This window comes from Helianthus annuus, chromosome 9 (genome assembly GCF_002127325.2).
Source record: "Helianthus annuus cultivar XRQ/B chromosome 9, HanXRQr2.0-SUNRISE, whole genome shotgun sequence".
NCBI lineage: Eukaryota > Viridiplantae > Streptophyta > Magnoliopsida > Asterales > Asteraceae > Helianthus > Helianthus annuus.
In genome coordinates, this window is record NC_035441.2 from 61,979,144 (window position 1) to 62,004,026 (window position 24,883).

General features: G+C 37.9%; 1 protein-coding gene and 1 long non-coding RNA gene across 2 annotated transcripts; both read right to left on the minus strand.

The window, feature by feature from the left end:
• Nucleotides 1-870: 870 nt before the first annotated feature.
• On the minus strand, nt 871-2,435 carry LOC110874389. The gene is made up of 3 exons (XR_002555907.2): nt 2,310-2,435; nt 1,731-1,797; nt 871-1,179 (listed from the first exon to the last, which is right to left on the minus strand). It is a non-coding gene; the product is annotated as an uncharacterized LOC110874389 (long non-coding RNA).
• A 1,459-nt stretch (nt 2,436-3,894) lies between these two features.
• On the minus strand, nt 3,895-12,604 carry LOC110877851 (protein root UVB sensitive 6). Its single transcript, XM_022126072.2, has 13 exons — nt 12,103-12,604; nt 10,657-10,755; nt 10,419-10,532; nt 9,632-9,703; nt 9,434-9,544; nt 9,223-9,342; nt 7,138-7,239; nt 6,953-7,025; nt 6,562-6,645; nt 6,396-6,460; nt 6,215-6,316; nt 5,938-6,117; nt 3,895-4,301 (listed from the first exon to the last, which is right to left on the minus strand). The coding sequence occupies exons 1-13, from the start codon at nt 12,448-12,450 to the stop codon at nt 4,236-4,238; spliced, it is 1,536 nt and encodes a 511-aa protein (XP_021981764.1). The 5' UTR covers nt 12,451-12,604; the 3' UTR covers nt 3,895-4,235.
• Between the last annotated feature and the right edge of the window lie 12,279 nt (nt 12,605-24,883).

Here is a 24,883-nt window from a genome sequence, read left to right on the forward strand (position 1 = left end):
ACTTTCCCTTACCACTCCACCACCACCTCATTGGCGGTTGGAAAGGAGGTTTTAAGGCTTTGAAAAGGAGAAATGAAAAAGTTAGGAGGGAGGGAGTGACTTTTAAAAAAAAGGAGATAAGGAGATGGAAAAGTTAATAAGTTGTTTTCCATAAGCAATCGAGTTATAACTTATTGACTTTTTGAAAAGTTAAATGAAATGAAGTCTGTAATATGACGGGAAAACTTATAAGAAGTTTTGAAAAGTCACTCCACTAACTTATTAACTTTATTCGAAAAACTGAAAAACTTTATATTATATAGAGTAAAATGTTAAAATTATCATTGAGATTTGAGTAACTAAGCATCATGGAAAAACATTTTTATTCGAAAAACTAAAAAACTTTATATTATACAGAGTAAAATGCTAAAATTATCATTGAGATTTGAGTAAATTTTTCTGTTATATATATATATATATATATATTTAGTTGTATCTGCGCACATGAGGTTTCCAATTTATTGTCGTTTTCATCTAAATCATTAACTCCATTTAGATTCATCGTTAAGTTATGGTTATTTTGGACTTTTTAGCCTTTTGTTTTTCTTTTCAAATATTTTTTAAATACTTTTATTTTAATTTAAAACAAAAAAATATTTTCTTAAAACCACCCATACACACCCCTCCCTCTCTCTTTCATACACACACACTTACCACCGTCTCACACACTTACCACCAAACACCAAATCCACAACCACAACCACAACCGCCATACGCCTTAAAAAACCTGTTTTAGGTTACAACTTAAAAAAGATATATAAAAATAAAAAAGATACATAAAGAAAACCAACTCTTCGTCTGATCACGATCTTCCATTTTCTTCTTCTTTGGGCGGCTCAAACCTTCAAGTTCCTTATACGCCTTCTTGAAAAAATCAAGCGTGTCATCTGTAAGATCCTTACAATTATATTTTATAATTCATATAATAAAGTACGCATTTACATACAAACATGCCATTATACAAAACATCGGCGTAGCGATGTTTACTTAATTTTTTAAAACATACAAAATACGTTTATAAACGTTTTACACCAGCGTTTAGCAACAAAAGAAACTAATATAGATGCGGAAGCTTCATTTGAATGTGTGTTCGGTTCTCAAGCAAGCTTGATCGTCATCCCTTTAGATTGTTGTAGTTACCTATAATCAAAACGGTCATAAACGTCAGTTATGAAAGTTGATAACATATTAAAACTAGTCCGCAAAGCAAAATAAACATCAAAGAAGCTTTTGCCAGTTTTTAGACCCGTCGCGTGCCGCAACGGGATTTGACTTATCATTCGCGTGACGCGAAGGCCGTGGCGGGCCGCGACCATAAAGGGTCTTCCCCGTCGTGGGGCGCGACACCACATTTGACCCATTTGGTCTTCTTAGCGACGTCCATCACTTTTATATAACCAAAGTTTCATTACTTTAGTTATTTTGACCCGTTTGGTTTTATTAGCGAAGTCCATCGTTTTCATACTACCAAACCTTCATCATTCGAGTCATTTTGACCCGTTTGAATATTATAGTGAAATCCATTACTTTTACATTCTAACTTATCGCTAGACTCTAGCTAATCCGTTCAGTTTATTCATATAGAATCCACCGTTTTAGTATCAACCGAACTTCATAACATTTCATTTGTTATTCAGCGAAAATAGACATAAAAATACGAATGAAAATCTACGAAGAATATAGCCACGTACCTTTAAAGCTTTCCTTTTAAGCGAGTATCCTTTCCGCCTTGACCACTCGACGATTCGCCCAATTTGCCTATAGAGTTCAATTCGAATTTATCGTTTAGAACTCATGTTACAATATTTAACACACAACGCGTCTAACTAATCAATTAAGTGATTCTTTCGTATTTCTCAATACTTCAAGATCACTTGGACATTTTGTTGAACATCTTATGGGCGAGATCATTATACAAGTATTCTCAAGTTCATGATTAACTATTTAACCATGTTTAAACATCAATTTCAAACTCATACGTCTAGTATGCATAAACAACAACTAGACTTGTATCATAACAATCAAGTAACACCAATTCATCACTATAATTCAAGTGTTCCTCCTTTTATTCACAAAACCCATATAGCACATATATGTTAATCATTCAATCACTAAGTTATGACACAAAATCACTAAATTCTTATCTAGGGTTTGTTCCTAGACTTGTAATCATATCAATTTTGCCATAACATCAAATATTTATTCAAGAATTACATCTATAAGAGTTCATGACAAATCATAATATCACCAAATATCAAAATTGGATATACCTTGTGATCTCCTAACTAGAAAAATCACGAATTTAGCTTGGAATTGATCTTTAACCCAATACCTTCTTTGATTTTAAGGGATTTTGATGAATTTAGGGTTTTAGAGAAGAACTCCCTTGGCTCTGGGGTTTTAGTCGAACAGAAACACACACAAGTGTGTGTTTTGTGTTGAAATTTCTATTTATTAAATCTGTTTTTAAGTTTGCCCCTTTTAGTCCCTCTACTTTTAAAATTTATAAAATGGGTTAGAATCCCTTGATTATTCATCATTCAATAACATATAATTAACTGGGCTAAATATTCCTAGTTTTATTTTTATTTTTGCAAAGTTATTATTAACACAATTAATTATACATATATACAAATATATATAATTTAATATTTTTGGGGTGTTACATCATCGTTGGTAGACGAAGAGCTATCGGTGTCTAGCGGAAACGAATCGGTTGGAAATTCCATTTTATGCAAGAAAGTGGTATAAAGTTATGTATTTGTGTGGGTGAAATATGTATTTGTGTGGATGGTATATATAGTGTTTTATATTATTTTATATTTTATTTTTAAACACCCTCAACTGTATCCCAACCCTCTCAACGGTAACTTTCAACGTGTGGTCACTAGCACGCGTGGTCACAAGGACCGGCGACGGTGTTCCACGCGTGGTCACCCACGAACCACGCTACATCACGGGGCACCCCCACCCCCCTAAGCGACAATGGTTATCAATGACGTCTAGCTTTCATTTTTCTTATACAAATTTACATATGTTGCGCTATCTCTTTTTTTTGCTATACAGAGTGCCAGTACAATATTGATACTATAATAAAACAAACCAGTAAAACCATACTATCGCCACAACGTATGAGGTCATATTACTAGTTAGAAACAATTTACAACATTCCACTTTGGATAAAAATAAGGGATTAGGATCAAATACAAAGGCTCCTTAAAATAAGAAGTGTACAATGGCTCCTAAAAAAACCCAAAAAAAAAAAAAAAAAAAAAAACCTAAACACCCACCACCACTCAAAAATAAATTAACCCTAAAAATAAAACACTCCTTACAATTACGATCTTTTCTAAAATAAAGTAACCCTAAAAATAAGTATGGTTCATTAAGGACACACATAGTTACTTTTATGTTGGAATGAAATAGCCTTCGACAAAAATACTGAAAGGTAGAATGTCGTTAGTCACATTTGTGTATGGGCTATTATCGACTAATGACTTATGATTTGAAATATTAAAATCTAATTTGCGTAAACTAAATTTATCTCAATAAAAGTTGGTTATATCATACTCCGCCACAATTTAGTAACCTTTTATAAGTTTCAAGCTTTTCAGCTTTCCTGATTGTGATAATAAGGAAATTCATCACAATATTTGTTTATACATAAACAAATTAATCCAGAGAAAAATATAAAAGTTTATTTAATTAACCAAATCAACCCAAATAGGGGTGTGCAAAGTAGGTTAACCAATGGTCAGATAATAAAGGACGGTTAACCATCGTCGGTTATGGATCGGTTTAATATATCAATCCATTCGTAGCAAGGATGGTTACCTATGTGGTTGCAAATTGTAATTTATAGAACCTGAACAAAAATATATATATATATTCGTCCCACTCCGGATACACTATTCATGCAAGCCAAGCACGGTCAGTGTAACCCGTTTATCCAACGGATTGACAGTTGTAACTCTTACATGCAGAAATGGCTATCTCTACCCATAAAGAGCTATAAGAAAACTGGTTACATATACAAACCCGACCAAGCCTGATTCTTGGAGAAACTAGAACAACTAAAGTACGATGAAACACAATTGATGTTCATTTCTATACATGCTATTATTAATATTCCTTGGTCGTTAACGCTATGAACAACTCGTAAACCGCGCTCTTACACCTTCCTGTGCAACATGCTCTCATCTGACTTGTTCACATATCCGAGCCCGGCCAGGATTCAAAAGAGAATCCGACATCACCCACCCCTGCACAAGGTGTCAACAAAATTTCATGATCAATGTATTTAGAAGCTACAAATACACTTCAGATTTTCTAACCAAACGGTTGTTTTTGTAGCTATGTAGTTAATATCCCGATATATCAACCAATATATCAATGATATATCGGTTATCGGTCCTCTGCCGAGATAGCGGTACAAAATATTGGTCAGAATATCGGTACCGATAATATCAGCGATATTGTCCGATATTTGATCGATAAATCACCGATTTTTTCGATATCAGTACCATTCTTCTTATTTCTACCGTTCATTTTTCTTCGTATTGCTGCTATGAGTGTTTTATGTGTTAATTGTTAGTTGTTACTGTTAAATGTTAGTGTTTTAAGTCTTAGTCAGTTCTTACTTGTTACAATTGTTAGTGTTAAATTGCTATATATATAAATTTAGCATGATATTAAAATTACCGATATCCCACCGCGATAACCGATAACTCAAATATTGGTCCTTGACCGATATCCAATATTTTACCGCATTAACTACTTAGTTTTGTAGTTGTAATCATAATATTGAAGAGGTGTAAATAGGCCTAGCGTCTCGTGAGCTACTTGAGATCAGCTCGCTTCAACCTCGAAACAAGCCAAACTCGAGCCTATTACTTGTATAAATACAACTGTTATTTTATATAATAAATTAAAAATTACATAATTAACATTATGTATAGAACTATGATAAAAAATAACTAAATAAATCTTTTGTTATATACAAATAATATAAAAGATAATTATACATTATAATATATAAACAGCCAAGCTAGAGCTTATAAATTATTAAGAAACCAAACTCGAGCTCTCGTAAATTAAACAAAGCGAGCTCGGGCTCGGCTTGTTTTACACTGTAAAATTACCGAAAATGGTATCAAGTGTAAAAGCAAAAACCAACTAAAACTGGTAGACAAATGAGAGGGTCATGCAACGGGTCAGGATGAGATCATATGAGTAATTTTTTAGTATTGGATAAAACCTATGCAACAGAGGCGTAAATTCACAAAATATTACTCACATTTTGACAAAACCAACTATTAGACACCATAACAATATGATTTGCTAATACTTTATATAAGGGAGAGAACCAAATAAATGAACCATAACCGAAATAACCAAACCAGTTGAGAAACTGATGGTTTGGTTATGTTTTACTTGATCGATCTTTGTAGTTTGGTTATGATTATATGTCTAGACGAAACCGTACCAAACCAACAATATAATATATGTCAGGAAAGTGTGACTTTTAAACACTAAAGATGAAAGGTGCAATTCTTTATAAACCTAAAGGATGTTTCTGTAATTTTGTCTGAAGTTGTATAACTTAACAGGTCTGTTTTAGCAAAAGATGTTTCACTTGACCCAGGCCTAGAACCGGAGAATTAACTGATGGTTGTTCAATTCACAGGCCGACTTTCCCTGTAACCGAATAAACTGAACCGTTCAAAAGCAAAATTGATCGGTTACAACTATTAAAACATCGATTATAGGTTAATATTTAGCCCAAAACCAAGCCGACCTGACCCATATTATCCCCTACTTTTAAATGCAAGAAAGAAAGCAAGCAAGAAAGGGAGTTATCAGACTAAACTGGGAAAGATGATTAAAGTTAACTCTTACCTGTTCTTTAGTTTTGTTCTTGAAAGGTTCATATAAAGCAGAAACCATGTTATATGATTCTGCCACATGAGCTTGAAGATCTGCAGATGTTGGCAAAGGAGTTACACGATCACCCCTTGTATATTCATTTGTAACTTGGATGTGTTTTGATGACCGAAGGACGTAGAGAAGCACATGAGCCTGCATTGCATAAGAGTTTTGACTTAAACTCAGTATTATGCTTGTCACAAAATAAAATAAAAATAAACCGAGCATGGAAATTGCCAAAGGTACTAACGTGGAAAGCTGCTTTCAATATATCATCCGATTTTGCTTTATCCTTTAGCACCGCGTATATATTCCCTTTTAAAGGATTATAGGCCACTACATATCTCTCTTTCTGCCACAAAAATAAATAAATAAATAAATAAAAATAGCCACCAAAGTTGATTTGCAGGGTTAACTAAAAAAACGCATACCTCAAAGACGGGCTCCACGTCATAAAACGAGTTGGCATCTTGAAATGCATCCTTAAATCTTGAACCTGAAACATTCGCCCATGAAAGAACAAAAGAATTAGACATAAAGCACATAATAGACTTGACTTGCGTTAATCACGTTGCAGAAAAAGATAATAGCTTATACCAAGAACAACTGGCCCGTCTTTGCACCATGGGAGATTGAATACTGTTTCCATCATGTTTCCTTCCTGCAAAGTCGGGACACTCCCTGAAACATGAGCATAAAGGAGGAAAAAAATTATCAGATAACATACTTAATTTTTGTCTTGGTTACAAACAAAATTGAATTAGTTAGTAAATGTATGTTTTTTAAAGAATCAAATAGATAAGAACATCTGTTAGAAGAATTTTGACACACTAACTGCTTATAAGGAAGCATAAAATTTTGGACAAAAGTTGTTTCTAGTTGACCCGCCCATATTGGAATTACCGATTTTGACATGTTACTCAACCCACTAATTTGATAGGTGTTTCGATATTAGTTACACATGGTCTTTTAGTTGCTGTAGACTAACCTGTCTTAAGAAACGATTCTACTGCCACAGTGAACCTTGCCCGATTCAACGTATGCAATACAACAGATTTGACCTGGTCAAGTGAAAAGGTAATGGAGTTAACGCCACAGAAAGTTGAATGAAAAAAAATATCTACAAGCTTAGAGCCGTTTAAAAAAATAATAAACAGCTTAGAACTACTTTACCTCACGATATGAGCTGAAAAGGTATCCACAAGAGAGTAGGGCAAATGTGGTGAACAAAGAAGGATTTCTTTTAGCCATTATGATGCTAAATCCCGTTCCCAACTACATGTAAAGAACACATTCAATTTAATATCACATAGGGTATGTGAACTCTCAAATCATTATTATCAAGTGCTTCCAGTCCGAACATGGTCTTAAGGCATGTATATCGGAATGATATTGTTAGAAATTATGAGGTCTAATCAAGTTACATGCGACACAGAACGGTTAAGAAGCTTAGTGTACTACTGAAGAGAACAAACATACTCATATATAGAATACAAGATAGGCAATTGAAGCCAAAATTGGACCTATATCAAAAGATGATATGGCAATCGTAGTAGGGAGCAGCAAAGACTGCAACTAAAAGGTGTTGGTTTATTGGTAGCAGCTTCTGTTTGGTGCTTAGTTAAAAGCGCAAAATGCGCACAGGCGAGACGCAGCAATAACGCCTGGTGTCCATCAAGGTGCTCAGGCGAGGATTCTGGCGAATTTACAGTGAGATTCAGGGCAAATTCTGGCAAGATTCAGGCCATGTTCTGAAAAAAACCGGCTGATGAGGGTAGAGTATTACAGAGAAAGAAGAGGTAGAAACGAGATATGTTAAAGACGATTAGTTGTTTCTTTTATTAGTAAAAGTGATAAGTTTTGATGGGACGCAACACCTGCACGACACACTGCTCATGAACAGTAAAATTTATGGCGTACAGATTAGCCAAACAAACCAGGACAGTAATTTAGGTGTTTATGACCAAAAGAGTTATTTTGAGTTTTAAAAATTTTTATAGTATTAATTGTTCATTATTAAAACTTAGATTGTTAATACTTTTTGTCTATTATATATATAGGGGAGGGTTATTTTGAGAACGCTAAATATTGCGAGAACCGTGAGAACGAATGAGAAAACCAATCAAAATCAATTTTTTTAATACAAACCTCATTATAATTAAAATACAACATTAAAAAAAGAATTTAGTCTTTAAACACTTCATCTCTCCTTTCAGAATCACTTTTAATAAGTTTTTTACACGTGTAAATACAACGAATTTACACGTGTAAATGGCAAACTTACACGTGTAGATTTTCTTTATTTAGGAATTAGGAATACATGTAAATTTAAACGTGTAAATTTAATTTCTAATATTGTATTCGAATAATAATGATATGTGAAAAGAAATTTTGAATTTGAAGTGTTTTGACCAAGTTCTCGCGGTTTTTTCATTCGTTCTCACGGTTCTCGGCATATTTAGTGTTCTCATTTAAACTCTCCCCTATATATATGTATCAACGTTTCCTGTTTGATTATTGGAACATAAGAAGCTATGTTGCCATGACATGGTCAGGTTAAGTGATTAACAAAGCATTAATATGTTAATGAAGGAAAACAAATACACATCAGTTTCAAGATAGATAGTAGGCCCATACTTAAACCCTCAGCTCTATTGCGTATAAATATGCTATTAGCTTTGTGTTTCTACTTCATAGTTGAATCGATTCTATCCTTACTGACGCTATTAGTCATAGATCCCTTACCACTTAACTATTGCAAATAACTTATAGCAATTGCATATAGTTTGAAACAAGTACATAAGTGGCACCAATATCACTGAGAAGACTACCACCCCAAGAAAACATGCCGATTGAAAATTAACTTTTTGGAGAGAACCATTAATCCAACTCTGTCCCATGAAATTGCAACAATGTCTACCTTTTCTTGTTTGACAAAAATAACTCAAAGCTAAAGTTTCTTTAATCCTCATGATCATCACATTAAATTATATACAGGATTGATTTAATTGCACTGCAGTCCTCTCTTGGTCAATTATGAAATAGCATTTTGGACTTCTGATTAATATCAAACACTCGTATGAAAACTTCATTCAGTGTCCAACATTGCAATGCCTACGTGAATTTAAGGGGTAATACGTAATTCTGAGGAAGGTACAGCAGATCGCAATAAAGCATCTGCAGTAATCCACCCTATTGGGCAAGTGTTTTCATATCATTACTATAAACAATAATTCAACATGGCTAGATAGATCATACCAGGTCTGCCACATTTCCAACACATTCTCCCTTGGCAGTAACATCGCCTATATTTTCTCCCTTTGCAAAGGCTTTGTATATTGGGGTGCGAGTCGATGTTGATGTAACAGCAGCAACATTCTGCGATCAAAATGAGATCATTTTAAAGCATCATAGTTAGTTTCAGAATAGAGGTAAGAGGCTCGAATGAATACATAAATGGGGATAAAACCTTCGCAACATTGGCAGCACAGGCAAGAGGCAGAAACAGGTGTGGTACAGCGGTGGTTGCCAATTCTACAGCGGCACCCAACTCCATCAGAAGGTCACCAGATAGTCGAAGCTAGAAAAAAAAATTATCAGATCTTTTACCTATGTGACATAAAATACACGGATCAATGTGATATAACCTTCAAACAGAAGAATTCACCTGCTTTAAATCATAATCAAATTTCTTTCCTTGCCGAGAAAAAAGCATTTTGCCAATGCGCCCAGAACCATCCTGCATATCAAGCATACAAAAACATCTTATTATATATGGAACGGTCCTTGTTTATCCTTTTATCTTTTTTAGCCTATCCCGATTAACTTTTTCCTAATTGCCCTCCCAGAAAGTTTGAGACTAACATGTTCAAAAAACGAAAAAATCAAGCAATGGTACGCTTAAGTTGTTAATGAGGTAAAATATCGGATATCGATCAAGGACCGATATTTGAGATATAGGTTACCGCGGTGAGATAACGGTGGGATATCGGTAATTTTTAATATCATGCAGAATTTCTATATATAGCAATTTAACACTAACAATTCAGTATATTCTCCAACCATTAACAAATTAACCTTTTGCAACTTGCAAAACACTAACAATTGTAGCAAGTAAGATCTGATTAAGACTTAAAACACTGATATCGGAAATATCAGTGAAATACGGTCAATATCGCTGATAATATCTCGGATACGGCGATATTAGCTGCATGCTTGCATTGTAGCACAATTTAGTGGCATCATCAAGATAGAACCTATACACAGCAATGATTACAGAAAGAAGATAAGACTTGCTGTTAAAACGAGCAACAAATCTTATCCCAAGGATACAAAACTTGACCATAAAAAGTAGTATCATTTCATATAATGGTATATTAAGTTTTAAAAAACCAACTTTCAATTAGATAGCATTCATAAAGATCTCAAGCCCCAGTTCAAAGATTCACCATTACCTTGATAATCCAATTGATAGCGACAGCACCAGGCATTGCTTGGCTTTTAGAGACACCAACAGAATGTAGAAGTGCTTGTGTGGTGAACACACCCATTGCTCCACCAAAGAAATGCTATATTGAAGATACATCCATAAATGTCAAGGGATCATCAAAAGCATAATGAACATGCTAGTATATAAGACCACATTACATAGTATCGCATTAGACTCTTCGTAGTTAGATTCAAATAGTGTACCTTTAAAGCTCTCCATGTCATGTATGGCACGTACGAAGGGCTGACACTGTCAGGAAATCCATCCGGAACCACATAGGATCGTATAAAAGACACCAACTCCTGCAATGCACATCTAAATTATCCACAAAAGTATCTATACTATCCAATATCAATAGCTAATGATAACGATACAGCACTAACATTCTCACATATACACAGGGACATTTTCTCATACTTTTAGTTTTTACCAATATTTGTTACTGACTTACTGTGTTTCCCTTTTGTAACCAAAAGAACCAAAATCTCACACAATTTCACTATCGAAACGAAAAAAAGTTATCATCCAATTAACCTTCGGATAATACCAATCCTAAAAACAAATTCAACAGAAAATACTGGTGCATTGAAGATAAAACAGAGAATACAGCTACACACACTCTACTACATACAGAAAGTATGGAAAAGGGAAGGAAAATATCGCACAATTTCACTATAGAAATGAAGATTTCAAGTAATCATCCAATTAACCTTCAAATAATACCGATCCTAAACACAAACTCAATAGAAATTACTAATGCATTGTATACAAAACAAAAGATACATCTCTCACACACTCTACTACATGCATTACATACAGAAAGTGTAGAAGTGAGAAGAAAAATCTCACACAATTTCACTATCGAAACGAAGATTTCAAGTTATCATCCAATTAACCTACTATAATACCGATCCTAACACAAATTCAACTGGAAACACCAATGCATTGAAGCAAAAACCAAAAATACATCTTTGCACACTCTACTACATGCATCTGCATACAGAGTGTGGAAAAGAGAAGGAAAATCTCGCACAATTTCACTACAGAAATCAAAATTTCAAGTTATCATCCAATAAACCTTCAAATAACACCGATCCTAGACACAAATTCAACAAAAAAACCACGCGCTAAATCCAAAACAGAAGATACATCTCTTGCACACTCTAGTACATGCATCTACATACAGCCACTGTAGAAAAGAGAAGGAAAATCTCGCACAATTTCACTAAAAGTTATCATCCAATTAACCTTCAAGCAATACCAATACTAATCACAAGTTCAACAGGAAACACTAATGCTTTGAAAATAAAACAAAAAATACAGCTATCGCACAATTTCACTATCGAAACGAAGAAATTAAAGTTATCAGCCAATTAACCTTTAAACAATATCGATCCTATACACAAATTCGACAGCAAATACTGATGCATTGAAGGTAAAGCAGAAGATACAGCCATCACACAATTTCACTATAGAAATGAAGATTTCAAGTTATCATCCAATTAACCTTAAAACAGCAATCCTAAACACAAATTCAACAAAAAAACACTAACGCATTAAATCCAAAACACAATCCACATCTCTCACACATTCAACTACACACATCTACACACAAAAACCGAAAACAACAGATCGAAAACAAAACCTACGTCCACAGGAGCTCTCCGAGACTGCAAACTAACAGCACGAATCGAATTCGAGCCCTTCCTGAACTTACTCCCCTCTTTCTGCGCCAAATACTTAAACCTACGTCCATCAATTTCCTCATAACAGATCAATCGCAAGCTCGCATCAACAAACTGCTCTTCAATTAGGCCGAAGCTCGCGGCGTCCGGTGACCTAACGGTTTCCGACGGCGGAAGAACCGACGACGGCGAGGATGCGAGATTGGCGGAGATGCGTAGGGTTTCGCGGACGAGTAACCGCGCGTCGGCGGAGGAGGTGGTGGCGGTGAGGGTTTGAGAGGTGGCGGTGGAGGTCCGGCGGTCGAGCTTCATGGCGGTTATGGTGGTGGAGTGTGTGTGAGAGAGAGAGTGTGTGTGAGTATGTGTTTATGGGGAAAGTGGTGTTAATGAAGCATTGGAATTGACGATGGAGAAATTGGATGCATCGAGTACAGGTGGCTGACAATCGGACTTTTGCTTACACGACGGACGGAGGCGAGGTTATTTAATGGTGAGCTGGACCCAGCTTTTCTTTCTTTTTTTTTTTTTTTAATTTGTTGGATTCTTTTATATATTAAAAAAAATAAATTAGCTTAACTAACATATTACTTGCATGATTTTTGTCTCTATTTGAGTTATTATGTAATAAACTTGTTAGAATTTTCACGTGCTTAGTTGTGGAAACTTAATGGATATCGGTTTGATTTATTATTGTATTGGTACGGTATTAGTATTTGATATATCAATTGGAGTAACTAAGGGAGATGTTTTCGGTTTATTTCAATATCTGACAACAGAGGTTGAAAATGAGCAAATGAGCCAGATACCTTATGCGTTAGTAAGTTGGGATTCTTATGTATGCTCAAGTTTGTACTCGGCCAGATATCGCTTATATTGCTAGAATGTTAGATCGTTATCAAACTAATCATGGCCTAGATCACTGGAAAGCAGCTAAGAAAGTACTTTGATATCTGCAAGGGACGAAAGACTATAAACTGACTTATAGAATAAGTGATCATTTAGAAGTGGTAGGCTATTCTAATTCTGACTTTGCCAAGTGCAAAGATGACAAGAAATCCACTTCGGGCTATAGGCCTATTTCATTGAAGATTCATAAACAACAGTTAACCACAACTTCTACAATGATGGCAAGATACATTGTTGTTTATAACGCAACCTGTCATGGAATGTTAATTAATAATCTGATCACTAGACTCAGAATGGTTAATTCCATTTCTAGACCATTGAAGCTTTACTGTGATAACTCAGTTGCCGTTAGTTTCTCGAACAGTAACAGTTTGACTTGAGCTAGTGTCACATCCCAACCGATGGCGGAAACATCGGAGTGAGACGAAAACGAGATTGCAAGAGACTTCATAACGATTATTTGTGACAAGTATTTAATAATCAAAATTTCATTTCTAAATCAAAAATACAAAGTTTGGAAGCAAAGTACAACATATTGTAACAAGGAAACAAGGTACAAAACATAAACGAAATTTAAAGTGCGTTTCTAGTCGTTATACTAGATTTCTTTCAACGTAACATCATCAGGATCTTGCAATACATATTAAAGTACATGTCAACACATAAAGTATTGGCCAGTATACAAGTTTGAATTACTACCATAAGTATAAAACGGTTTAAACAAATCCACATGGCATAATTATATACTAAGGCATATCATAACAATACTGGCATGCATAACATAATTGTCAACCCAAAGATTCCACTAGTGTAATCTTGTCGTCGCAACGACAAGACCATTTTTGTATAACTTAACATGACCACAAGAATACTGGCGGTGTGCTACTATAGCGCTATACATGTTACGGTAGGCTCGTACGAAAGTTAATGACAAGAATAATGCAAGAATGGCTTATAGCATGTATGAATTTCTAAGCATCACATATTAAGCATGTATAAAGGATTGTTTGTTTGTGTCAAGCATGTTTGCATTTGATTGTGTGAATTTAATAAGTTATATGTATTGCACCCCTAAAAGTAGCTAAAATGAAAAGGGGGTCATGTGTAACACCTCGAAAAATTTCGTCCAATAATGTCTTGACACGTGTCATAAGGTTCCGGTATGTAAAAACAAACTTTAAAGGGACTAAAAGTGACAAACGGTGAAAACTATGGAACGTAAGGGTCCAAAGTGTCAACAATGGATAAATAGACTCTATGATAACCCTACATAATGTTTATAACCTTAAACGGATGGTTCATGGATCATACGAAGCGGAAAATGCCCAAAAGTGAGGAATTACAAACTATAGGGGCCAAAAGTGTCAACATGTTGAATTTATACCTCTGAGTGAACTTTTGGCAGATCCGAAGCTTTGTAATGCTAAAATATACTCACTAGAATATGCGGTAAAAATTTCATGAAGTTTCGATAACGTATGAGAAAGTTATGGCCAAAACCGTACTTGAGGGGTTAAAAGCGTCAACGTCGAATTTCATGGCTTTTCGGTTGAGCGCAAAGTTTTCCGAGGACATTACCATGTTGGTAAATGTCCCAAGGTTCTTAAAACCAAGTTTGGGGGTTTACGAGTCAAGATAAGCAGCAAAACATCGCGTACGAAGGTCAAGGGCCAAAGCTGCCAATTATAGAAAGTTGCTGACCTGACCAGGTCCCTTGCGGACCGTATGGAGAGGACCTTACGGTCCGTATAAGGTGCCCAGTATCACAGTTTCGCGAATTCAGTTATTTAGGTCCGAAATTTGAGTTGGAACCAGCTGTGTGCACCTCTCTTTTGCTCCAATCAGCTCCCTTGCATGCCTAGGCTACTGTGAGCTCTCTATATCTCCTGAATTCCCCATTTAATCAGATCATTCACCACTTTTTGAGGCACTTGTTTGTAAACAAAGAACACACACATCTTCAAGAACCCTCAAGGCAACTTCTGGAGCAATTCTGAACGACAAGGCAGCCTCTAAGTGTCAACTAAGCTTCATTAGGACCTTTGTAAGCCTTCATATCAGTTTATAATTCGTTCTTGCTTTGATTATTAGTTAAAAGTCAAACCGTTGTTCTTATAATTTGACTTTTCGATTAAACGAGTTTGGCTCTGTCATTTCTCAAATTGAAACCACTGATATGTTGGTATTTATGTGGGAAACAAACCCTCAAAAGGGTATTCTCTGATTCCCACTCTAAGCATACTATTTGTCGAGTCAAAGTTGTTTCTAAAAAGTCAAACAAAAATCGTTTTTGCGAAAAATAGCTTAAATGGTAATGTAGATGACATGCAATCAGTTTGATCATCATAAATAACTTATAATGAACATAAGAATGTGTTTTATCATAATCAACTCGACAATCTTTAGTATAAATACGAATCGGAACCGAAAGTCTTGTAAAACGACTTTTTCGTAGACTATCGATTCGGATCCGTACATGCATGTTTGAGATCTGTATTGGAGCTTATTTTTGACCATTTTTATTTTAGAATAACTCTCTGGAATTTTTACATCTTGAGTCTATACTTAGCCGATTCACTTGCATGTTTCCGATTTATGCTTAAAGTTGACTATTTTGCCCTTTTTGATATAAAACGTGATTTTTGGAAAAGTGAAAGAGTAGAAATCTTTATTTCTAATTTATAAACTTGCACCGAAAATTTGAGACCAGTTGGTGGTCCAGATTTTGAGTTATGGCCAATAGCGTAAAACTATATCTTAAAGTTACATAAACGGCGCATTTCGCGTATAACTCATTTCAGGCCACGTTTTGATATAAAACTTTTTACTCACTGATGTTATATAATATTTTGGGATTTTTGATGATTTTTATTTAATTTTTGGCTGATCGGATCATACGTCGCTAAGTCGATTCGGTTAATGTCGGTTATGACCGTTTAAGCCATAAAATGAGTTTTATACATCCTTTTGACCCGAAACCTTTTTCTACTGACTTTATATGTTAAATAAAGTATTTTAAGTATTCTGGAAATATAAAAATCCCAGCTTTCCTTTGAAAACCCGGAAACGGCGTTAAATCGCATTTTAAGCGTTTTTAGCGTATAGTAGGCGTTATACTCGTTTTAAACATATAAGACTCATACCTACTGATGTATTTAGCATATTTTCATATAATAACAGTAAGTATAAATGTTTGAACTCAGATTTCCAGTTTTGGCATTTTTAGCCCTTGTGAAATTACTAAAACACCCCTACGGTGCATAGTTTGATTTTAAATGCTAAGTTTGGTATATGGGTCATACCCTACTGTTATAACATGACAAATTAAGTATATTTACTGTATAAACCAGACCTGTAACTCAGATTTCTAATTTAACTCTTTTATAATCTTTTAAATGACCAAAATGCCCTTCTAAGGCATAAATTAAGTTTAAAATCATTCGGGGCATAATAGAACATAACTTACTGATATTATATCATATTTAAAGCATATTATCTCAGGGAACTTGCATTTGACTCTTTTGGCTACCCGTAACGCCCTTTTAGCGTTCGGTTCGGTTTACGTAACTAGTTTGCGTAAATTGACCGAATCGGGTCAAACGTTATCATTTTTATCTCAAAATCCAGAATGTATTTAGTATACCCATATTATACAAGTATTCAAACTTGTCGGGTCTAAATCACATTCTATCCGGTCTTTCGCTTAATCGTGCGCTTGTACCGTATCGTCCTTAAAACTAACCGGTCAAAGCTTAGGCTTAAATAAAAGACCCGTTAGGAATCTAATAGGTTATTATAAACCTTTGTTCCAGATTAGGAGGCCCAGTAAAAGCTACCTACACTTACAAATTGTGATTCATACTTGCTCAGGTAAATACATTTTGACTTATTTTCCCTATACGGGCTTGGGGTACGGTATATAGAATACCGCTTGATCGAGCGCACAAATCCTGCACCCTTGGGTGTCCAGTCTTGAATAGTTTGTGCGACTCGTTTAAACAGTCTTGTTTTACTTTAAGGGTTTGGGGGGTTATTGACCGTGTCCCGGATATCCTTGGCATTATCTTACGAGATGGCCACGACCAGAGCACGGGGTGTAGGCGTACACCCGACGTGTATAACTCTTTAATGTGGTGTGTCATTTAATCTTTAGCCCGGACAGCAGATCCCGGGCCACCAAATGTACGAGTAGCATGTAATTCGTTCACAAGTTTATATTGCATAATTATCCCAAGTTAATAAAAATATTTATGCCTTGTGCATTTAAATAAATTTTCAATCATTTTCAAAATGAGTCAGTTGATTTGTATTTACCAGTGTAAACTGACGTATTTTTCCCAAAAGGTTAAGTGCAGGTACTAAACGAACTAGGCTGGCTGTTTCCTAAGAGCGTCCACTATAGTCTCGCAAGCTCGGACGACAAATAAACTGTTGAACAATTTATCTTATTTCATTGATCCGCCTGTGGATCCGTTTCAACTACTTATGATGTTTATTATTACATTTTAATTAAAGTTGAAATGAATCTATTTCTGCTTCCGCTGTGCATTATTATATTGTGTTGTTTGTCTATGACGATGCCAACCACGTCACTGTACCCCACACCGGGCCCACCGGTGACACGTGGAGATCGGGGTGTGACAGGTTGGTATCAGAGCCAACGCTGAGTGAATTAAACACTAGTCTTTTGTGTTTGATCTCAGCTACACAATTGCACATTCCTCGATTTTCGAGTCTAGACAAAGAACTTAGGAAATGTTCAAAATTTCGTTTATTTTATTTTTAATTATTGTTAGCTTTGTCTTATATATATTTTGTTGTGCAACTTGTTTGATTTTTTTTAACAGGTTCATCATGCCGCCACGTATGCGAGGACGAGGAGGATTCGCCACATCACATGACCACGAGGCAGGGCCTTCGCACAGGCGAGCCCCATCAGCGTCGCACAACACTGCAGCCCATGATCTTTGGAGATCATTCGCCGAGCCAGCCAGGCACTCGGTATCATTGAGTACCTCGCCATCCCTACCCCACTCATTTGGGCCTCATTCTGAAAATGGGCCCCACGACTCCCATGGATCTTTCATTCCATTACACCAGTCACCTCACCACTACCCAGCACCAGTTTATCAGGGCCTGTATAACCCTGATGCTTTCTTGGATGAACCAGTGGGTCATAACCCACTAGGACCTGAAGACCACTTCTCTGGTGGTAACGAGATGGAGGTCGACGAGGACACTGACCCTTCCCTGCCGCCGTCCGGCATGCCTAACCATCCCATTGAGATATCGGATGGGTCACCATACAGGGGATCACCATTCAATGGTGTTGACAGCTACGAGGAGAGGTTTAAGCAGCACGATTGGTTTTATACCCCCAGCCACCACAACTCTCCCATGCACCAGTCTTATCACAGTTCCCCCGTGCATTCGCAGCACCAATCTCAGCAGCAGCAGCTTCAGCAGCCGCCTTTGCAGCAGGACCCATCTGAGGCCTTCTGGCGCGACGTGGTCACTCCGTCGCCACCACCACCACCGGTTTTGCCTCCTCCGCCTCAAAGGCCAAGGAGGAACGCGCGTATGTCTACGCGAGGGGGGATTCGCATTGCTACCCCTCGACATTCAGGTAGCAGCCGCTACTCGCCGCTCCACGAGGAGTCAGAGATGGGAGAGTCTCCGCATCCCGTCTCAGAGGTTTCTTCTGCGCCTATTGCGCCACTACCGCCGCAGAACTTTGGAGAGCCCATCCCTGCGTATGCTAGCGCAGCACAGTTCAACCCTTTCGAGCCGACTTTTCCTCCCGGTTATGATTATACGGGAGATCCCTACTGGTTAGCTTCAGGCTACAACCCTCTCAACCAGGAGAGTGCTTTTGGAGGTCCCTGGGCTACGGGACAATCAGCTTTTGGGTACTTACCGCAAGGGTACCAGCAGCCGCAGCCTCCACAGCCACCGCAATATCAGCCACCGCCGCCGGCGCCGATGATGTCGCCACCGCAAGTCCAAGAAATCCTGCAAGGGATACACGACGTGCGACGGGAATTGCAACATGATCGCCGACACAACCGCGGTATGTTCAAGAAGATGGTTGACTTAATCAAGGGTAAGAGTAAGAAGGATTATTAAAATCCTTTGGTTGATTAGCTCATTTACTCATGTCCCTGCGAGGACATTTATTCCTGTATTCTACCCCTGCGTGGGTATATTTCTCTTATTCTACCCCTGCGTGGGTATGTTGTTTCTGTTTAACCCCTGCGTGTGTTTGTTTTGTTTGTTTTGTCTGTTATTTGGTTTAGCCCCTGCGCGGGCATGCTATTTGAGAAAAGTCCCGTTTAGGGCAAAGTTGTACTAGTTTACTTTAATTAAAATGGTTAATTTAAAATTTTTCTTCATTTTATTTATGTGCATGAATATAATATTCAAATAAATGGAAAATATCAAATTATTTTTTATTATTTGCCATTTAATAAGAATCTTAGTAAGGTAAAACCTAGCTTGAATGTCTTATTAACAGGCTTGGCCAATATGGTAAAACCTGGTTGAAAAGATTCAAATCTCTGTTAACATCTGTAAACATGTTAACATTCCTGGCTAAGCGTGATCTGTAAAATCACACATGTCACCTTTTTAATAAATTATCTGCAGATTATATCTGTATACAAGTCTGATTATGACTTGATACCTACGGGTTATGACTATGTCATAAAGGCAGTTGTGGTTTATGACCCCCTGCCAAGTAAAGGATTACTTGTTTAATTATACAAATTTTAATCCTATAAAAATCTAAATTTATAATTTAGAAGTTGTCCGAAGTGACTAGGCCTATTGTGCCAATATATATATTTCATTCCATAATATAGTTGCTAATAAAAGCCCTGAATGAAATTTAATAAATTAACTATTATGGTTCTTAATACCATGGTTAATAAATCGTCTAGAACGATAATACTGTTAGATTTCTAAATAAGACCTTGTCCTTTTATGTAGCTTAAAGCTACATGGCCAAATCGGAGGAGACCAACAGTCATTCTGGAGAACACCCAGATGATACAAAGATTCACGTCACTGGTGCGGAACTGCAAGCACTGGTTGAAAACGCTGTTGCCAAAGCTATGGATAGGCAATTCAGGGAATCTAGCGGGACTCGGAGTAGGACCCGAACTGTAACGCACGTCAAGCCCAAGACTCATTCAGAGGCTCATAGTAAGCCACCTCCTAAGAAGAATGAGCCGAAGAAGGATGAGAGGGATAATCACTCCTCCAACCACAGCAGTATTCCTAAGCAAGAAATCAAGCTGAAGCATGATACGCACAGCAAGTCCTGTACGTACAAGTATTTCGTTTCATGCAAACCCAGGGATTTTACTGGGGAAAAAGGAGCAGTTGACTGCATGACATGGATTGATGAGATGGATACAGTTGTTGACATCAGCGGGTGTGCTGATAGGGACGTTGTGAAGTACGTGTCCCAGTCATTCAAGGGAGATGCTCTAGCATGGTGGAAGTCTCTTCTACAAGCTGCCGGTAAGGCCGCTCTGTACAGCATGACATGGGATCAGTTTGTAGCCCTAATCAAAGAGAATTTATGCCCGCAGCATGAGGTCGAAAGGATTGAGTCGAATTTCGTATCTCTGGTAATGAAGAACCTCGATTGTCAGGCATATCTTACTACATTCAACACCTTATCCCGATTAGTGCCGTATTTGGTGACCCTGGAGCCGCGAAGGATCGCTCGTTTTATTGGGGGTCTGGCACCGGAGATAAAGGCGAGCGTTAAGGCATCAAGGCCTACGACATTCAGATCAGTAGCTGATCTATCCCTCTCCCTCACTCAAGATGTAGTCAGATTGAGAGCTATGAAGAGCTCAGAGGAAAACAAGAGGAAACGTGAGGATGACACCTCACGAAGATCGGAGAAACGACACAGAGGGAACAACGACCATAAGAAAGGGTCGGGAAGTAAGAAGGGAGATCATCAATCGGGTGAAAAACCCAGATGCAAGACCTGCAAGAGACACCATTTTGGGAAATGTCGTTTGGAAGCGAAATCCCAGTCTCAAGAGAAACGGTGTGGAATCTGCAAGTCCACAGACCATAAAGCCTTGGATTGCAAGAAGATTAAGGACGCAACTTGTTTTGGTTGCAACGAGAAAGGGCACATCCGACCAAATTGCCCAAAGAATGCAAAGAAAGCCGATGAAGGAAAGAAGACTAATGCGAGAGTCTTCAGAATGGACGCCAAGGAAGCAGTTCTAGACGACAACGTCATTACAGGTACTTTTCTTGTAAATGGTGTTTTTGCTAGAGTCCTATTTGATTCAGGAGCTGATAAGTCATTTGTAGATGATAAGTTTTGTAAATTGTTAAACCTTCCTGTTAAAACCTTAAGTGTGAAATATGATGTGGAATTAGCCGATGGAACCATAGAAACCGCCTCGACTGTTCTAGATGGATGTGTTATATCCATTAGGAATCATTCTTTCCCGTTATCCTTGCTTCCCTTTAAGCTAGCTGGATTCGATATAGTGATAGGCATGGATTGGTTAGCGCAAAACCAAGCCCAGATTGTGTGCAAAAGAAAGCAAGTAGTAGTGAAGACTCCGTCTGGTGAGTCACTCACTATTCAAGGAGATACCCAGCATGGATTGCCTGAGCAAGTGTCCATGCTCAAGGCATCCAGATGCATGCAGAAGGGATGTGTCATTTATATGGCACAAGTTACCATTGATGAACCGAAGACGAAGATTGAAGATATCCCTGTTATCTCAGAATACCCTGAAGTATTCCCTGAAGAACTACCCGGTTTGCCACCAGATAGGCAAGTGGAGTTTCGGATAGACATCATTCCAGGCGCTGCGCCTGTAGCAAGAGCACCATATAGATTGGCACCAACGGAGATGAAGGAGTTGAGGACGCAGTTGGATGATTTGTTAGCTAAAGGTTTCATTAGACCTAGCTCGTCTCCTTGGGGAGCGCCAATCTTGTTCGTTAAAAAGAAGGATGGATCGATGCGTCTGTGCATCGATTACCGTGAGCTTAACAAGGTCACTATTAAGAATAGATATCCGTTACCCAGGATCGACGATCTGTTCGATCAGTTGCAAGGAGCAAGCTATTTCTCAAAGATTGACTTGAGGTCAGGTTATCATCAGCTGAAGGTCAAAGACGAAGATGTGCACAAGACAGCGTTTAGGACTCGTTATGGACATTACGAGTTCCTAGTGATGCCGTTTGGGCTCACTAACGCACCAGCCGCATTCATGGATCTCATGAATCGTGTCTGCAAGCCCTATCTAGATAAATTCGTTATCGTCTTTATTGACGACATCCTTATCTACTCGAAGAGCCAAGCTGACCATGAGAAACACCTTCTTTGTATTCTCAAACTTCTGCATCAAGAGAAGCTTTATGCCAAATTTTCGAAGTGCGAATTTTGGCTTCGAGAAGTCCAGTTCCTTGGACATGTAGTAAGCGAGCGTGGTATCCAAGTAGATCCCGCTAAAGTAGGAGCAGTCATGAACTGGCAGGAGCCGAAGACTCCTACCGAGATTCGCAGTTTCCTCGGATTGGCAGGATATTATAGGCGATTTATCGAGAACTTTTCAAAAATTGCTGCGCCCCTAACTTCGTTGACTCGTAAGAAGATTAAGTTTGATTGGGGCCCTAAGCAGCAAGAATCCTTCGACATCCTGAAGAAGAAGTTGAGCAATGCTCCAGTGTTGACATTGCCCGATGGCATAGAAGATTTCATAGTGTATTGCGATGCATCGCACACTGGTATGGGCTGTGTGCTCATGCAGAGAGGCAAAGTCATTGCTTACGCTTCTCGCCAGCTCAAGGTGCATGAGAAGAACTACACCACCCACGATTTGGAATTGGGTGCAGTTGTATTTGCTTTGAAGCTATGGAGACATTACTTGTATGGAACCAAGTGCATAATTTATTCGGATCACAAGAGTCTTCAACACTTGTTCAATCAGAAGGAATTGAACATGCGACAAAGGCGATGGATGGAAACTCTAAATGATTATGACTGTGAGATAAGATACCATCCAGGCAAGGCAAATGTGGTTGTCGACGCCTTAAGCAGAAAGGAAAGGGTGAAACCGATCAGAATCAATGCCAAGCGCATTTAGATAAGGAACAATTTGAATGAAAGGGTGTTAGCTGCACAGAAGGAAGCTGTGTCGGAAGCTAACTATCCGGCAGAGAAGTTAGGAGTAACTGAGGAGCAGTTATCCTGCGACAAAGATGGAATGCTACGACTAAACGGACGAATATGGGTTCCAGTTTATGGAGGACCTCGGGATGTTATCCTCCAGGAAGCCCACAGCTCTAAATATTCCGTTCACCCTGGAGCTGATAAGATGTACCAGGATCTAAAAGAAAACTACTGGTGGATTGGTTTGAAAAAGTCAGTAGCTGAGCATGTAGCTAAATGTTTGACTTGTGCGCAAGTCAAGGCTGAGCATCAGAAGCCGTCAGGTTTGCTTCAATAACCTGAAATTCCCAAGTGGAAATGGGAAATGGTGACAATGGATTTCATCACCAAGTTGCCGAAGACGAAAAAGGGAAATGATACCATATGGGTCATAGTAGATAGACTGACTAAGTCAGCTCATTTTCTACCCATCAAGGAGACGTATAGCTCCGATACGTTAGCTCAATTATACGTTGATAAGATTGTAGCGCTACATGGTATACCTATATCTATTATCTCCGATAGAGATACTAGATATACGTCGCATTTTTGGAAAAGTTTCCAACAATCATTGGGCACTCGTTTGAATTTTAGTACGGCTTATCATCCTTAGACTGATGGTCAGAGTGAGCGTACTATTCAAACTTTGGAAGACATGCTTCGTGCATGTGCGATCGATTTGGGTGGTAGTTGGGATAAGAACCTACCACTGATTGAATTCTCCTACAACAATAGCTACCATTCCAGCATAAAAGCTGCGCCTTTTGAGGCCTTATACGGTAGAAAGTGTAGATCGCCCATTTGTTGGGCAGAAGTTGGAGAAGTCCAACTGTCAGGACCAGATATCGTCTTTGAGACGACAGACAAGATCTTCAGATTCGCGATCGTTTGAAAGCTGCCAGGGATAGGCAGAAAAGTTATGCGGATCCTAAGCGCAAGGATTTTCACTTCGATGTAGGTGATAAGGTATTGCTTAAAGTATCGCCCTGGAAGGGTGTGATGCGATTTGGAAAGAAAGGCAAGCTAAGCCCGAGATATATAGGACCTTTCGAGATCATCGAACGTGTCGGGTCAGTTGCTTATAAGTTAAACTTGCCTGAAGAACTTAGCGTTATTCATAATGTGTTCCACATCTGTAATTTGAAGAAGTGTTTCGCTGACGAATCACTGGTTATACCGCATACAGATATACACATAGATGAGAGTTTGAAGTTCGTGGAAAAACCTTTGTCGATTGAGGATCGACAGGTGAAAAAGCTTCGAAGGAAGCACGTGCCTATTGTTAAGGTCAGATGGGATGCCCGTAGAGGTCCCGAATATACGTGGGAAGTGGAATCCACGATGCAAGAGAAATATCCTCATTTGTTTCAGTAAATCTCGAGGACGAGATTTCTTTTAAGGGGGTGAGGATGTAACACCTCGAAAAATTTCGTCCAATAATGTCTTGACACGTGTAATAAGGTTCCGGTATGTGAAAACAAACTTTAAAGGGACTAAAAATGACAAACGGTGAAAACTATGGAACGTAAGGGTCCAAAGTGTCAACAATGGATAAATAGACTCTATGATAACCCTACATAATGTTTATAACCTTAAACGGATGGTTCATGGATCATACGAAGCGGAAAATGCCCAAAA

Bases quoted from the DNA above. Each gene is read 5' to 3' on its own strand.
- LOC110877851 (XM_022126072.2), bottom strand. From the start codon at position 12,450: ATGAAGCTCGACCGCCGGACCTCCACCGCCACCTCTCAAACCCTCACC. The intron at 6,317-6,395 runs GTATGCGTTTTT...TTTTTGTGGCAG, and splicing joins ACGTGGAGCCCGTCTTTGAG to AAAGAGAGATATGTAGTGGC. The intron at 6,118-6,214 runs GTTAGTACCTTT...TATGCAATGCAG, and splicing joins TATTGAAAGCAGCTTTCCAC to GCTCATGTGCTTCTCTACGT.